Source organism: Lagenorhynchus albirostris, chromosome 11, assembly GCF_949774975.1.
Source record: "Lagenorhynchus albirostris chromosome 11, mLagAlb1.1, whole genome shotgun sequence".
In the NCBI taxonomy this organism is placed as follows: domain Eukaryota; kingdom Metazoa; phylum Chordata; class Mammalia; order Artiodactyla; family Delphinidae; genus Lagenorhynchus; species Lagenorhynchus albirostris.
The window spans coordinates 66,047,496-66,065,166 of record NC_083105.1 but is presented as its reverse complement, the minus strand read 5'-3'; the positions used below and the strand labels follow the sequence as shown (position 1 = coordinate 66,065,166).

Below are 17,671 nucleotides of genomic sequence, written 5' to 3'. Positions count from 1 at the left end.
GTCCACAAAGGTAAATACTGAGAGAGAGAAGAATTCACCTACAACTGGAACAAACAATCCACCACAAAGTGAAGGTAATTGCTGTAAACTGATAATGACAATTACTGTCCTTTTTGCAAACAGCAATTTAGCAACAAACGCCCTTTTAGCAATGCAGTGCTAACCTCCTACAGTATTCCTTAACAGTCTCTAACTATTTTGAATTTTCAAATGAAGGAGGCATTCCCAGGAAAGTAACCAATGGGTGGTGAGTCCCTTCCTAAACTTCTATAATTTTCATTACATCTCCAGAGCCTACTTTAAATCTGAAGGTGAACTAAACCTCAGAGTTGATGTTTTCCCTCTGCTAAGTTTGCAAAATTATGAGAGCCATTGTTTGCCCTAAAGCCTTGTAAGACTATGCTAATTTTTACATATTCTTTCATTTCAGGGAAACTTTATTGAGAATCAGCTATAGGCAACCACTGTTCTAGATCCTGTCGTGGGGAGAGAGACAAGGAAGACATTAACCCTGCCCTTGTAGGGCTCAGTGTTCAGTAGGGAACAAAATATATACGCCTAAATAATGGAAGTAATACTTGCTATTAGAAAGATAAAGGCTACACCAAAAAGAGAAGGAAGGGAGATCTTTCCTTCCACCTGGGAGGATCAGAGAAACACTTTTGGAGATGGCATCGGACCTGGGTCTCATGGGACCATCAGGATTCAGAAGCACAGGGACGGCGTGGGAGGGGGGTGGCAGAAAGGCCGGGGTGATGGGCACGGTGCCGGCGGCCCCTACAGAAGAGAGGGAGGCTGGTGTAGCTGATGCAAAGGCCGTCTGCAGGCAAGTGTGGTGAAAATGCAGTTTGGAGCAGGTGGCACTGTACTGATCGCTTATTCTAGCTCTTGTGGTCTACATAGTGACACCGAAAATATTTTTTTCTCAAGTTTTTTGCAGGAAAGAGAAAGAGGAAAAATCTTATCGCAGTGATTTGACGTTCTCTAAAAAACAGTTTTCTCAACTAGGTTCTTCCCCTAAAGCACATGGTAAAAAGATACTTTAAAGAGTGTAAACTTTCCACTCCCACTCCACCCCCAGACCACGTGTCACCCTCCAGAAGTAGCCACTGTCAACAGTTTTCTTGTTTACCCTCCCGAACAGTCTAATATATGCACATATTACGCAATCTACCCCCATCCTCACTTCCACCCAATATTCAGTTTGTTTTTAATTTTTCAACACCAGTACATGTAAGTCTATCTTACTCCTTTAAATAGTAGTCTAATATTCCATTTTATGGAACTACTATGGTTATTTAACCAATTCCCTAATAACAAACTTGATGTTATTTGACTTTGCTATTTCTTGGTTTTCAATTCTTAATTACAAAAAGTTTAGTTAAAGCCCTGGAAGGAATTAAGTTCAAGGGCAGTGGGAAATCTTAAATAGCACATGAGGCGAAGTCAGGCACAGATATGACAAATATGAAGCAGTTCAAAAAGTTTACTGGTTTTACAATATACTAGAGGCATGTATTGTACTTGCTGCGACCAGGAACATGACCACTCCTGATACACAATTTCGTACCCTTGGTATTGCTGAACTATTTTCATTACAATAAAGGTGACGGTTCTTGGTGGAACAGTCGTAAAATAGTTCAGGAACACTGACTGATTTTACAAGGGGATTTTAAAGAGCTAAAGGATTAACTTGCAAGTATCCATTGATAAGAATAAAATTTGTCTCAAGAAGTACATTAATAATGTAAGTTTGGCTTCTGAAGGCATCACTAAAAGGCAGTATAGTGTCTTAGGTCACTCAGGTTCTAGACTCAAGAAATCCTGGATGGAACATGGAACCCTGACTCCCCTATTTTCTAAGTTGTTATTAAGCCTCAGTTACTTCATCTGTAAAATGGGGCTGACATTTACTTCATAGTGTTGTTGGTGGGGATTCGATGAGATAACATGGTATATATAGTTACCATTCAATAAATGTTAACTATTATTTGGTAACTACCTAATTAATACCTTAACAAACACTTAGTACATAGTGTTACTATGTACCAGGCACTGCTGGTACTCTCTCCATCTCCGTCTCTCTCTCTCTCTCTCCCTCTCTCTCTCTCTCTCTCACACACACACACACACACACACACACACACACACACACACGCTCACTCAGTTTCTTATAGCAGCCCTATAGGGTTGTACTAACTAATAAATGTCTTCTTGCGTGCCACTTTTCAAAGTGTGCTTTTAGATACATTAGCTTTTTTATTCTCACAACCACTACCCCAGTGAGAAAGAAAATGGAAGACACCAAAAAAAGGCAGGAATTATAATCAACCAAAATAAAATTTAAACTTGTGTTTCATTCAGATTGTAACGTTGTTTCACAATTATCATTTCAAACAGATTGTTTACAAACTCAGTGTTTATGATAAACTATGACATCTCTTTGAGCTCCCAGCAATGTCATGAATTACATTCTCATTTTTCATGGTTTTAAACGTAAAGGTTACATGATTAAAATAATAATAAATAATAATGATACATGCTAAGAAGTTATGGGAAAATATAAAGCATTTATTACTTTATCAGATTCCATACGGTGTAATAAACCTCTCATTTACCTAGCACAGTGAGGAGATCACATGCTCTTCAGAGATTAATTCTCTATAAAACGTATGCGTTTAATAGAAATCTTTAGAAAATGTAACTTTCCTATTTGGGGAGATGGTAATGTGAAATAAACAAAACAAAAGCCATCGTTCTTCTGTGCTAATATTTACTTTTTTTTTTTTTTGCGGTACGCGGGCCTCTCACTGTTGGGGCCTCTCCCGTTGCGGAGCACAGGCTCCGGACGCGCAGGCTCAGCGGCCATGGCTACGGCCCAGCCGCTCCGCGGCATGTGGGATCTTCCCGGACCGGGGCACGAACCCGTGTCCCCTGCATCGGCAGGCAGACTCTCAACCACTGCGCCACCAGGGAAGCCCAATATTTACTTTTAATTCCTACTTTTGCTATGATGGAGTTATGGGGAAGCTGTGGGAAAAGAGTAGCAATAGAAGAGGAGGATGCAGGGGAAAAAGATTTCTTCAGCACCCTTTGCCTTTCCCTTGGATCCCACTCAGGAAAACTCAATTCAATAGGTGCATTTTCCCCTTACCCGTGCCTCAGCACATCCCCAAACTGCTGCTTCAGGGAACAGCCCCATTTTACTGCCAACAGAGAACATATACCTTCAGAACAACTGTCCACTGAGATTCACCACGAGCATACTTCTGGTTCCTCCGATGCAATTATAAGGCCTCAGGATTCAGGATAACACAAAACCTCACAGCATTCTCATAATAGGGCTGAATTCACCGAATCGAACTGAATCAGACATGTGTTAAACAGGAATGACAACCATTATAGTCAGGCCCCAAAATGAGCCCCAAACTCATCCAGCAAAAAGAAATCACCCCAGCAAGTTTCCAGATGACTCCAGTGAAGAGCCCAGCACCCCAGCCTCAGTGAGACACGGAGGAGCCTTCCCAGCTGCTTTTCTAAAGAAGCCGGGACAGCCTTGGGCTCTTTCTCTGCCTTGGCCAATATGAGTCTGGAACGGGGCCCTGTACCAGATGAATTATCTTCTTCCTGCCAACTGCTTCTTGGCTTGAGCAGTTGTGGGAACAGCTGGTTTTATAACACAGAGGGAGCCCTTGTTCTGAGGTAGGAGAGCTCTGCATTCTGTGAAAAACTCGTACGTTTGGGTCTCTATACAACTACCTTCATGAGCTTTAACCTGAAGGTTTGGTGTGTTGTGCTTGCTATTCATGCGTCTTGCAAAGAACCAAACAACCTATGAGAGTTTTACCCAGAGGAAATCTTCCGGCAACTCTAAAAATCACCTTTACCCAATTCTTGGTCTCAATCAGAAACTGAAGTCATGAGATAAGAGATCACTTATCCCTGAACCAGTATAACTAAAAATCAACCAAATTCCAGGAATGGCAGGTTGAAAACAAGAATGTACTCCTGCTCCCCTGGCCCCAGTAATCCAGTAAAGCGATTTCTTAAGGCATAAAACTGCTAGGATAGTAAGAACAGCAGAGAAGAGACGATAGTAACAAAAATTCAGAAGCTGGAAAGTGGACAGAGCTGAGTCTTAAACTGGCAGTGGAGAAAGCCAAGACCAATCCAATTTACACCACAGAATTCCCAAAAGGCCCTGGTGGCATTACTGGAAGTAGGGAACAATGGACAGCATGAACTAAAATAAAGAGCATCTGTTGAACTTCTTTCAAGAAATAGCTAGATTCCCCAGACCAGGCACCTACTCTGTAAAGCAGAGTGACTGCTCCTCTCCCATCCTGGCAAAAGATACATAAATATACAGAAAATATATTCTCTGAAAAGTATAAAGTGTAAGTCTCTGAGTGAGGGACTCAGCACAACTTGTGAGGGAGGGGTTCTGTAATGAAAACTAGGATTGGGTGGACACATGCACAGAGATATTCACCCAAGCCCTTTCCCCCAACTTGGTTCCCATAAAGATGGCAGCAGTGCCCAGACCCTACAGGCAGGTGACTGGAAGATCTTCCCTGGGTGATCTGAACAGCCAAGAAGAAACTGACACGGCTGGTTCCCCAAGGAAAGGGCTACTGACAGCACCTCTAGTGAAGCTATTTCCAACAAACCCCACTCATGTGTACCAGGCTCCAATTAGCCTTGTTCCAGTCCACCCCCTGCAATTCTTGAATACAGCAGACAGAGAAGGGCAACCTGACATCTAAGGAAAGATTCTGAAGTGAAAGAGTCCAAAACAAACAGAAAAATCAACTTGCATCACAGGGATACAATCAGCAGAACTCAGATTATGGGAAACACTATACGACAAATGGTCCAGTTTCTTCAACAAATAAACTGCGCAGAAAAGAACAGAAGAAAATGGGGGAACCTATAGAGTGAAAGAGACTTAAACCACATAACAACCAACTGTAGTATATGGACCTTATCTGAGTACTGATTTAAACAATCCAATTGCTTTTTAAAAATAAGGTAAGCAGAGCAATTTAAATATTGTTTGGGTATTTGATGATATAAGGAACTGGGGTTAATTTTCTGGGTATGGCATATCATGGTTATGTTTTTACAGTCCTTATATATTAGAGAAGTACACTGAAATATTTATGGATGAAACGATGTGATGGCTGGGATTTGTCTCAAGACAATCTGGGTGAGGGGCTGACTAAACAAGCATGGTCATGAGATGAAGGGAATACAGGGATATTTTAGACTCTCTACTTGATGTCTGAAATTTTCCATAAGAGAGAAAAACCATTACTAGAATCCTCAGAGAAAACAATGAAATTGTAAAACAGAAACAAAATAATATAAAAAGGGAACATTCAAAGAAAGTTTAAAAGCCCCTGTAAATAAAAAAATAATAAGAGAAATAAAACATTCAGTAAAGAGTTGGAAAAAAACTGGTGGCATATTCCAGAGAGTACAGTGAAAAACTTTAGAAATGAAAATAAAGAAAAGAATAAAGAGTTAGAGGGCTAGTCCAGAAGGTCCAAAATCTTGGTAACAGTTCCAGAAAGAGAGAAAAGAGAAAGAGAAGGAAGGAATTCATCAACACAACAATGTAAGAAAATGTCCCAGAACTGAAGACCATGAATTTCTAAAAGAAAAGATGTACCAGCTGCCTGACACAATGGAGGAAAAAAGGCACACAGCAAGACACAGCATTGTGAAACACTGGGAACAAAGAGATTTGGCAAGTGTCCAGAAAAGACAAACTAAAAACAAAAGCCCTGGCTACATAAAAAAGATGAAGAGGGCTTCCCTGGTGGCGCAGTGGTTGAGAGTCCGCCTGCCGATGCAGGGGGTGCGGGTTCGTGCCCCTGTCCGGGAAGATCCCACATGCCGCGGAGCGGCTGCGCCGTGAGCCATGGCCGCTGAGCCTGCGCGTCCGGAGCCTGTGCTCCGCAACGGGAGAGGCCACAACAGTGAGAGGCCCGCGTACCGCAAAAAAACAAAACAAAACAAAACAAAACAAAAACACTCTGAGCAACTTCTGGCATAGAGTAAGAGCCACAAGAGCTGTTCTTGTTATCATCACCAAAGAAATGACCCTTTATCCTATGTTAACATATAACTACTTGATATATTACAATAATTAAAAAGAAAGCAATCAGTGTAAAACACATGTCCAAACCAAACATATTTCCAGCTTTGGAATGACTGAAAATTGTCACAGACCATAGGGTTTTGGAGGTTAACAGGGTTCTGAGATTTTTCTAGTGCCATTTCCTTGTTTCAAAGGGTAGGGAATTGAAGCTCAGAATAGCTAAGTAACTTGCTGGACTATACAGCCAATTCAGAAGAGGAGTTGAGATTAGCAGTCAGGTGTTTCATGTCAATGCACTGAATCTCACAAGCGTAGCTACTCAAACTCCATCTATGGTATCGTCCCAGGGTCAGAATTTCACATATACAAAAAAAGTGTCACCACAGAAATATTTTATCCAACTCCTGTCATTTTACCCTAAAACCTGCCACTTGGCTCATGACATACGTAAACAGAAAGACCACCTAGAAAGATCCAGCCGGGGCAATAAAGCGAGGAGGCTACAGCTGGGTTTACTGGTTAGGTTGACAAGAGGAAGGTAATGTATTAGATTCATGTCCTACACAGAGCTGTTCTGATTCTAGGAGGGATACCTCTAGCGGGTTTACACACAAAAGTATGAATATTAATCCCTAGTGCTGTGGACCAATATGGTGCAGCCTGGATGGGCATTTCTGATGCCTGAGTAGTGGAATGGGCAGCAATGCACTTCCATCACAGTCTTCTAAGTCTTTCTAAAGGAATAAACACAACTTGCAGGATTAGTAGACATTCTGGTCACTGCTTCCAAGGAAATGATGGATCTGGCAATGATGACGACTGGGCAAGCCCAGTGAAGAGCATGAGTGTCGTGAGGGGTGAAAGCACCACTGTTACTCCTTTGAGGTCTGAGAAATCAGGCTGGGTGGGAATTTTCCTGGTATAAATTGTATGATCTGTCTTCATCTCATTCCAACTGAAATTCAGCCCTCTGTACATTTGCAGAAAATCTCATTCAACAGTTTGAGATGAACTTATTTCAGAAGAAAATTGCCCATTTTCTTTTCACTGAATCTCAGGGGGAAAGTACAGAATAATTTCTCATCTTTAAAACACTGAAAACTTCTATGCTTCTTGAATATTTCTTACAAACGAATTTGCAGTTACTTTTGGATATAGTATGTGTTCCACAGCTATCCAATACCAAAGTGGTGACGGGATGGATTAAACACCTCAATATTTTCACCATTTATTGCTAGCTGAGATTTAAAGTGACAAGTCTAGAGTCCGAAAATACAAAAAGTGCTATTTTCAAATCTTTTATCTTTTTTGCAAGTGCTTATTTTGGTATTTTTGATTAATGAAAAGATTTTCTCCTTTTACTTTCTTATAAATATGAGGTGCTTCCTGGAAAATCATTCAAACAAACAATATAGAAGGATGCACTGTAACTTAGCCAAGTTAGTAAAACATAGAAAGAAATAAGAACTATTTCGAAATACTTCCAATGTCTTCTGTGTATGAACAGAAACCTACAGAAAATACAGTTTTTTAAATGAAAGGTACGGCAGTGTCAACACTCACAGAAAAAGTAGGATTCCGGTATTTGCCAGGGCGAAGGCGAGTCCCAAAATCCCACTGCCCATAATGGCGTTGCTTAGGTTAAAAACAGACATGCCCAAGGAGGTTGTTCCTGGAATCTGAACAGAGACACATTAAGCAAGAGTCCTCAAGACAGATCGTCACGCCAAAGCCTTTAAAGAAAGAACTATCAGGAACCAACAGGGAAATGAAGTTCGAGGAATCCTTTCTTAGTGGTCTAGTTACTTTTTTTAAATGGGTTTTAGGAGAAAATACAGAGGCTCCGAGGAATAACCCGGTGAATAAATAGCTATGTTTTTGGTACTACGCTGGATGAATTAAACATCTGTCACAATTTATGTAATTTTGAAAAATAAGCAAACTTTATTATAATGACACTTACATAGTCATCACATTTCTTTTTTTCCAAATGGCTGTTCGTGAGACTCCTTCTACTTTCACGATCAGAAATAAACTTGCTGTAAAGAGACGTATTATGATTTAATTTCGTGATAATGACTTGAAAATTTAACATCATGACTAAATGATTTATTACTTACCAAAACATCACACATAAAAAGTTATCAACCAGTTACTTAAGAGTTTATAGTCCTATTCAACCACTCTCCCTACCTCATTTTTGTTTTGGTTTGGGTTTTTTTTGCCAGTGTTAGTTGTCCACATTCTTGTTTTACCAAATAAACTAAACGTGCTCCAAGGGCAGACACCTTGCCTCATTCCTTTTTATATCCCTCACTCTACTTAGCCCAAAACAATGCAAACAGCAGGTGCTCATCTTGAGAGGAAATGAAAGACAACCGTAAGTCAAAAAGAGCTATAGATTTTGAATCATTTTAATACTAATAAATTAAAACATTATATGCAATGCAAGTTAACTTTTACATAGATTGTTCTCTAACGGAAAATTAGATGATGTCAAGAATACTATAAAGCTGGCATTTAAAAGAATATTGGAGGCAGGATTCCTTCTGAGCTCACATTCCTGGAGCACAAAGGTATTACATAGGAATTCCCTCCCCCCAGCAAAAAGGAAAGCAACTCTTTTCCCATCACACATTCTTTCAGCACCTGCTTATATGCGAGTCACTAGACCAGGCAATGTGGGAGATATGGGGGTGTGTAATAAGTGATGCAGCAGTAGCCCACAGGAAATTATGGTGGAGGAAGCAGGGCATATGGTCCATGGTTAGAGGCAGAGCTAGTAGGGCTTAAAGCAAGCATGGGATTCAGAACGTGAGTTCAAATTCTCACTTGCTCTGAGGGCCTGAGTATGCTACCCCAGTTTCCTGATCTGTGAGACAGGAACGACGCTATTATATTATCTCATAGTGTTACTGGGAGAATTAAATGAGAGCACATGTAAAACATAAGTACAGCTCCAGGCACAGAGGAAGAGCAACACGTGGGAAAGATTCAGACAGGGTGAGTGGAGTAAAGTATACACAAATATACAGAAGGAGGAATTCAGAATGCTCGAAGGACCAGCAAATACATTTGGGATTAATATCAGAACTTTAAGTGCTATTGTCAAAGAAAAGTCTATTCATAAGCAAACTGCACATGTATTAGTTAAGACATGTTAGGGGTGCTTTTTGGCTCTCCTTCTGGAAGTTTTATTATCTGGTCTAAGTAAGAAATAATCAGTGCGTTTTCCACTAATAAATACAAAGCCACTTGAATTGGACTATCTTAAAGAGGCATATATCTTTAAACTATACATTATATTTTCATATGCTTTTTTTTTTTTTTTTTTTTTTTTGCGGTACGCGGGCCTCTCACTGTTGTGGCCTCTCCCGTTGCAGAGCACAGGCTCCGGACGCGCAGGCTCAGCGGCCATGGCTCACGGCCCAGCCGCTCCGCGGCATGTGGGATCTTCCCGGACCGGGGCACGAACCCGTGTCCCCTGCATTGGCAGGCGGACTCTCAACCACTGCGCCACCAGGGAAGCCCTCATATGCTTTTTTCTAATGAGGCTATATTTCACCATAAACCATGTTTTAATGAAAGATATATATCATTAATGTTGGTTTTATCTGTCTACCATTTTCATCTTTAATCCATATTCTTCAGGTCTGCATTATTTCGCCAGGAGAAACCAAAGCCAGGCAACATAGATACTATGAACTTCCCCTGAGGCCACCACCTGGTATGAGTGGCGCAGCCTGCGGTTTATTTCCTTCAGCATCTGCCTTTGCCTAGGACCTGTCCAGTGACTGTCAGAGATGAAAAGGAAGTGAAGAAAACCTTGGCCTCCTGAAACCCAGGAGCTGACATTCCAGCTGAGGAGAGACCAGACCAGCTAACACCAGAAGAGGAACATCAGGCCATGCAAAATGGAGATGAGATAAGGAAGCCAGAGAAGGAAAAACCATTATTGGGTGGGATTAGCCCGAGGAAACTAAAGGGCCGAGGCCTGAGAAACAGCATTGCAGGGTCTTAGCAAGAGAATGACATAATGAAAGCTGTGTCTTTGGAGACCCGTCTGGCAGTTCTCTAGCCCTGGCTCTTCTTTTGCCCTTAACATTTTAAATCTTTCCCAAGAACTGAGGTTTACAGATCTGGCTGGAGAGGGACCGGGAGAGCAGCCTTCCTTTTCACCCAGGCGGCCCAAGGAAACGGGGGTGCTGGACTTTCCAAACTGAAATTGACTCCTATTTGGTGTGGCTGTTAAATAAAAGACTGTATGCAATCAGGCTAATTTCAACAATCAACTCAAGTCTACCAAATCATTCTCCAGAAGGTCCCCTGTTTGCCTTTCTTGCAGAGAGACTTGCTTTTCAAAGAGAATCTCCATTGTTTTTAAATTAAGGGGAAAGCCCGAACGTTTTCAAAGAAACTAAACCAAACACCAGTAAACCTCCTATTATGGCAGATCTAAGTTCCTGGCCTGCCAATGCTCCCCAGACTTGCGGCAGAAGACTGATAGAGAAGAACCGGATCAAGGCACCTGGATGCAGGGGCATTCAACAGGGTCAAACACTGCAACGGAAGGGGAGGAAGAAGAGGCCCCTGCATGCTTGCCAGCTCTCTGCGGCAGCGCTTCTGCAGGATGAGAATAATGCAAGTGACCTGCAGAGCTGTTGTGATGAGTAACCATGAAAAAGCACATTAAAACAAATAGTGCTTTGAGTGCTTCCCGATTCTGCCTCTTTCTGTCTATTTTCTACAGTAAGACTTAATAGGTTTTCCCAAATATCTTCACTGGTGCTCCCACTGAAAAAGTTTCGAGTCCAAACTGCTCGCCCTGCAAATTCCAGGTACTGCTGAATTTGAGTTTGCCTCACTGTTCAATCTTAGCTCCCCCTGCTCTTCCAAACGGTCTTCCCAAGGGGCGGTGAGGATCAAGATAAGACCAGGGCATTCTGAGAATAGAGACTGAAAACCAAGTACCGCTAGGAATCCACTCTCCCCTCAAGAGACCCTCCATCCTCCTCCCTGCCAATGCCTTCCTGCCCGTTCACAACCCTCATCGTCCATGAGTCTGTGGATGTTCTGGTCTGAACGCAGTTTTCTGACTCTGACCTACTTACGATTTTTCTGTAGCACAGACTGTGGCCCTAAGCTCATCTTGCATCCAGAGTGGTGGTGTCATGTTCTCACTCCCTTAGCTCCTCCTTCTATGTACCTGCCCATGTGTTAGCAACTCAGAGGAACCCTCCATGAACCAAATGCGCCTCTTCCATTGAGGAGCTAGGGAGTAGCTTAGGCTGCAGGGAAATCTCACTCAGTAAGAACGGAGTACTCAGATAAAGCCTCTGTATTCTCTTTACGGTATTTCAACTTTTTCTTCTGCCTTTCGATCTTTGCTTTGTATTTCTGCAAACTTGTTTTTAAAACAAAATAAAACCAACCTTTTTTTTTGTAATGGAAAAGTCCATTTATAATAACTAGGTCAAGCAGCTTATCACAAGTTTCTGTTATCTCACCATTTTAAAAATGCAATTTCATGTTAAAAAGCACTGACCTCTGGCAAAGACCTCTTTATTGACTTAAAAATGAGCTATTGGAGAAGGTGCCTTTGACATGCGGTCTTGGGAATGATAAAAGTATTATTAAAAAAGCATTTTCAGTGGGTCGTTCTGTACCCATAAAGCAGAATCTGATCAACTCTTAGGCAGCCAATTGTTCTGTGAACAAAACAAAACAAAAATCTACAGTGGCTGTCATGCTGACCTTCAACAGACAAAGCCTTAAAAAGGATGTAGGCGTTATACTGAGGTAGTGTGAAGGGAGACAAGCAATATAGAGCAGTTATTTGAAGCCAAAAATCAATCAACAACAACAACAACCCAGTTAAGGATGGGTTGTACAATGGGAAGATAATCTTCCTATTTTAATCTCTACCAGTCAGGTTCTTACTAGGTTACAGTGTTCCATTGGAAGATTTATAACACAAAAGAGATGAGTGGTTGAACTTAAATGACCTTTCCTAGCTCTTTCCCTGAAACTAACAGTCTATAAAAAAGGAAAAGAGAAAAGGAGGAAAGAAGCATGTAACTGAGAGACTGGAAAACATGAAAGAATTAAAGAAATAGGCATTTAAAGGCATTTAAAGAGAAGACTGAGAGGTGAGAAAAGCCTTATCTGGTGGATAAACTCTACCCAAAATAGGAGAAAACAGATTTTCGTTGTAGCAGGAGCAATTAAAGCCAGGGAAGAATTTTCTGAAATGAAAACTGAATATGGGAAGAAGTTATGGTATCTTCTTCCCTAAGGTATAGAAAAGACATTAGAAGAAGAGAAGGGGTAACTTTTCAAGGGTCCTCCCGATGATACAAATGTAGTTCATGAACTCCGGAAGACATACAGGGACCAAGGAAAAAAAAGGCTGATGTAAGGTGTAGTGACAAGAGTTCCTCATTAAGAAATATCTTAATGAAAGACTCTCAAATTTTGTTAGAAGCTTCCTGGGTCATAACAACAATAACTATTCATGGAGATTAGAGCAACAGTAGATAAATATTAAAATATGTGAATATTTGCCTGGCTACAGCTAGGATAATCTATTAATATTTCAATGACTTTACGATAACAATAACCAACAATCATCCCAAACCTAAAACAGTATTATTAGTCCTTGGGTGGAGAAGAAAGAAGTGCTTGCCAAACAAAGAGGGTTGCACGTTTACTGTTAGAGACTTTCCTCGTACTAAAAGACTTACTCTTGCCAGACACCGTGTCAAGTGCTTTACATGAGCTTCCTCATCTCTTTTCACAATAATTGCATGTGGTTAGTACTATTTTTAGCTCCATTTTGGAGAAATTAAGTAACTTGACCAAAGTTACATTATAACTAAACTGCTGAGCCATGATTTGAACCTAAGCGGGCTGATGGTACAGCCTGAGTCCTTAACCTACAAACAGCATTGCATTTAATATTCCCCAACAATCCCAGGAGGTCAGGTATTATTTTTATCCCTGTGTTACAGGGATGGAACTAAGGCTTAAAGTACAAGATCACACAAGACCTATGGATGGAGCCAGGATTCAATATAAGTTGCAATCCAAACCATGCACTTAACTGCTCTCTCTGTCTGTCTCTGTCTCTTTCTTTCATTTAACAAATACTTTGTAATGCCTGCCCTTCTCCAGGCACTATTACCGTATCATTACAAGGTACAAGAGATATAAAAATGATTAAGATGGGTCCTTCTCTCAAGAAGCTCACATCTAGAGGAATGTCTAGAGCTCATTACTCAAAATGTGGTCCATGGACCAGCTGTAAGGGCATCACCTGGAAGCTTGTGAGAAATTAGAATCTCAGGCCCAGTACCAGAGCTACTGAATCAGACTCTGCATGTTAACAAAGTTTCCAGGTGTTTCACATGCACATTAAAATGTCAGCAGTACTGGTCCAGTGGACATTTCAAAAGGCTTTGCTTTGTAAAGCAATTATACTCCAACAAAGATGTTAAAAAAAAAAAAAAAAGGCTTTGCTGTTCCAGGTATAGGTTTCTATGACTACAACCCACAAATTAGGGCATGAAATAAAACAACTGAACTGGAATAAGAGCAGGTGTCCTAATGCCCAAATGGCTCTACTCTATTTTTTTTTTTTTTTTGCGGTACGCGGGCCTCTCACTGTTGTGGCCTCTCCCATTGCGGAGCACAGGCTCTGGACGCGCAGGCTCAGCGGTCATGGCTCACGGGCCCAGCCGCTCCGCGGCATGTGGGATCCTCCTGGACTGGGGCACAAACCCGTGTCCCCTGCATTGGCAGGCGGACTCTCAACCACTGCGCCACCAGGAAAGCCCCTCTACTCTATTTTTAACTAAACTTAATAAAATGATTCTTAAGGTATCCTAGTAGGGAGTTTCCAGGCAAAGCTATCAGTTATACGCCAGCTAATGAGAAGTCAACATTTGTTTTCAACATTTTCTCTAGCTTCCTAATAAAAGGTACTGTTACCTAGAAGTTCACTGTTTTGGGAGATGGTTTTCCTAGATTCATATAATTGGGCCTACCTTCCTCCCACCAATGTGAAAAAGCTAACAGAAGAGTCAGAAGTATTAGATGTAGCTTTGCAGAAATCACGGGTGTGTGTGTGTGTGTGTGGGGGTGTCTTCTCTGATTTTTATTTACCTTTTTGGCTTCATGCTGTAATATGTTGTTTTTAAATTTTCATTGTTCTAGAGTCAGAAATGAAGCAAAATTCATAAACCATGTCAATGAAAGAGGGGAGATAAAATAAAGCAATAAACGCATCACACCACACTTGTGACAGTGGAACCAAATTCCAAAAATCAGGAGGCTGTACAGCTCATGTCTTAGTCATGGTCTCTGGGGAAGTGAGCTCCCCTGGCAGGCACCCCAAGGGGCGAGAAGGGGTGCCTCTCCCTACCGCAAGAGGTTATCACCTCCCAAACAATACTTTTTCTTAGTAAAACGTTTAAATATCAAGTTCAGATCTTAAGCTGAATATTATAAAAGACTCTCATTTTAAGGTCCTCAAGGTTTACACTGCTTTGGGAATGAAGCTTTGTTATAAACCTATAATGTGCTAATTGTGAAATAGCTGGAATCCCACCCACCACCGTTAACTGCAGGTCAGCAGTGATTACAGAACACCCCAGGGGCCCAGAGCAGAAAATAGCACTGGTAGAGTTTAGCAGAGTTTAATTGATAGTAGAGACTATCTTTCTCATTCACGCCCGAGCAGTGTAATCAGAGGCAGCAGGACTGAGAGGAAAGACAGGGATTTCAGACAGACCTGTGTGTGCCCTTGAGCAAGTTATTTTATTTCTCTGAGCCCCCATTTTCTTACGGTACACTGAATTTTTAAATTTTCCTTATTTGCAAAAGAATACATTGAAGGATGTTATAAGGATAAGCGGTAATATATGTAATCACATCTGGCACTCAAGAAATGGTAGTTATTCTTAATAATTACACAGAAAGGTGGTTGAGAGTCCGCCTGCCGATGCAGGGGACACGGGTTCGTGCCCCGGTCCGGGAGGATCCCACATGCCGCGGAGTGGCTGGGCCCGTGAGCCATGGCCGCTGAGCCTGCGCGTCCGGAGCCTGTGCTCCGCAACGGGAGAGGCCACAACAGTGAGAGGCCCGCGTACCGCAAAAAAAGAAAAAAAAAATTACACGGAAAAGGTGAAAAAAGCAAACTTGAGTTCAACACTAAGAAGTATCACATGGTGAATGATACTTGGATGGCAATGAGGAAGTATTTGGGTTGGAGACTTAACCTCTGAGAATATGTAAGGAACAGTACAAGGAGGAGGGGCAGGGCTGAAACTTCTGAGTGTCTGTAAATGATGGCAGCCCAGTCAATGACACATTGTATCAGAATGCAGAGCAGATTATCAGAAATGATTTCTGTGAAGATGCCTGGTTTTCATCTTCCTCCCAATTTCCTTTTGACCCCGCTCCCGCAAGCGTAGCATGGCTGGTGTTCTAGTAAGTAGTCCCCGTATATTCCACTCTCTCCTCCCAGCCTTTTAGGAGACCTTAGGCTTCAAACAAACCTCACCACTAACTCCCAAGCTGGAAAGCTTCCTGCTAAGGGATCCATATAAGCTGGCTGTAAAACCAGAAGGTCAGAATTTGCAGCAACATGGATGGACCTAGAGAGATTATCATGCTAAGTGAAGTAAGTCGGAAAGAGGAAGATAAATTCCATACGATATCACTTATATGTGGAATCTAAAATATGACACAAATGAACTTATCTACGACACAGAAACAGACACAGAGAACAGACTTGTGGTTGCCAGTGGGAAGCGGGTGTGGGAGGGGTGGATTGAGAGTTTGGGGTTAGCAGATGCAAACTATTATATATAGAATGGATAAACAACAAGGTCCTACTGTATAGCACAGGGAACTATATTCAATATCCTGTGATAAACCATAATGGAAAAGAATATGAAAAAGAATATATATATATATATATATATATATGTATAACTGAATCGCTTTGCTGTACACCAGAAAATAACATGACAATGTAAGTCAACTATATTTCAATAAAATACATTTTTTTAAATAATTAAAAAATAAAATCAGAAGGTCAGAGAATGCCCCAAATCATTAAAAAAAAAAATAAAAGATATTTGGTCCTACTCTTGTAACTTAAGAAACACAGGACCCAAGGGCTGGAAGGACTTGCTGAGGTCACAGCTAAGGGTGAGAGCTGCCAGGCCAGCATTCTTCCTACCCGCCCCCTACCTCCCCTCACTCACTGTATCTCTTCTTTTCTTTCTCTTTCATGTACTATTTCTCCGTTTCATGTACTGTTTCATCTACTATTTCTCATAAAGCCATTTGGCTCTGTGTTATTATTACTTAAAATCCGTATTACAAACGATGCTTGTAGTGGCGTATTTGTCATTTTAACATGGGAACATTGACAAATGCGACTTTGACCATTCCTTGATTAACGTGTGCAAGGCCAGATGACTGTAGTACACATTCAGATATGGCACGCAGTGAAACTCCAACAGTTGGTCTGATTCATAAACACAGAGCTTTTGAAAAGTTAGGGCTGGTTGTGGTCCAATGTATTTATACATTTTTATTAGACTCAATTGAAAGATTTGAAAGGATGAATAAATTACTTTCCTATTTGCTTCATCTGCTATTGCAGACGATGCCCAACAGATGTCACATATGAAATTCAAATTACATCTTCAAATGGAGCATAACTTTAGTAATGAATATTCAAGAGAATAACTGAAAACCAGAATGATATTTTAGAGACATTTCTTTCACTGGAGAGAAACTGTTCGTGGAAAAATACTCACCTATTTATCTGACCATTTTCTACCTCGGTGAACTCATTGGAATCATTGCTAATGTTATCATCTTCGGGCACTGTCATGTTTTGCAATTCAGTTAATTCGAGTCCACTTTTGAAATGCATCATGTTTAGAAAGTGCCTGTCGTCCAAATCCTCCTTTTCTGAGTGTATTTACAAATGGATAGCAGCAAAAATATAAGGTTCACACCCCTAAAATACAACACAAGGAAAAATAATTAAACATACGAATATCACCACTGATTACACATAAGCTATTACACACAAATGCTTTGCTGATAACATAACTTTTACATTTTGCTATTCAAAGCATTAAAGCAATCTTGGTACATCAAGTTATAGAGGCTGTAAATTTTCTGTCTTTCATAAATCTTCCTCCATTTTTAACTATAAAATGAGTCATGTCCCATAATCTTTATGCTCACGTTCATAGGAATACCATGTGATCTGTAGGCAACAGAGATGCCCTTTTATGAAGCAGTGTGTTTAAAAGGAAAGCGAATAGGTTATTTTAATGCGTCAGACCACAGGGCACACATATAGCTGGGTACAGACTGAACAGGCACAAAAGCACATCTGATTTAGCAATCCCAGTTTAATAAAAATGCAAATCCTCAATAAATGGCATCATGTAGGATCAACCACCCAACCTGGAGGTCAAGCAGCAAAGGACATATCTGTGTTCTGAAATTTAGCAAACCGTTTATCCATCAACTGCA

General features: G+C 41.0%; 1 protein-coding gene across 1 annotated transcript in view; it reads right to left on the bottom strand.

Annotated features, from left to right (window-relative positions):
- SLC38A1 (solute carrier family 38 member 1) overlaps nucleotides 1–17,671 on the bottom strand; it is a 68,143-nt gene that overhangs the window by 28,197 nt on the left and 22,275 nt on the right. The window contains exons 3-5 of the mRNA XM_060166457.1: nucleotides 16,939–17,144; nucleotides 8,070–8,145; nucleotides 7,670–7,785 (exon numbers count right to left, since the gene is read on the bottom strand). Coding sequence (XP_060022440.1) covers nucleotides 7,670–7,785; nucleotides 8,070–8,145; nucleotides 16,939–17,060 — 314 coding nt within the window. The 5' untranslated portion in view covers nucleotides 17,061–17,144. The remainder of the gene's footprint in view (nucleotides 1–7,669; nucleotides 7,786–8,069; nucleotides 8,146–16,938; nucleotides 17,145–17,671) is intronic.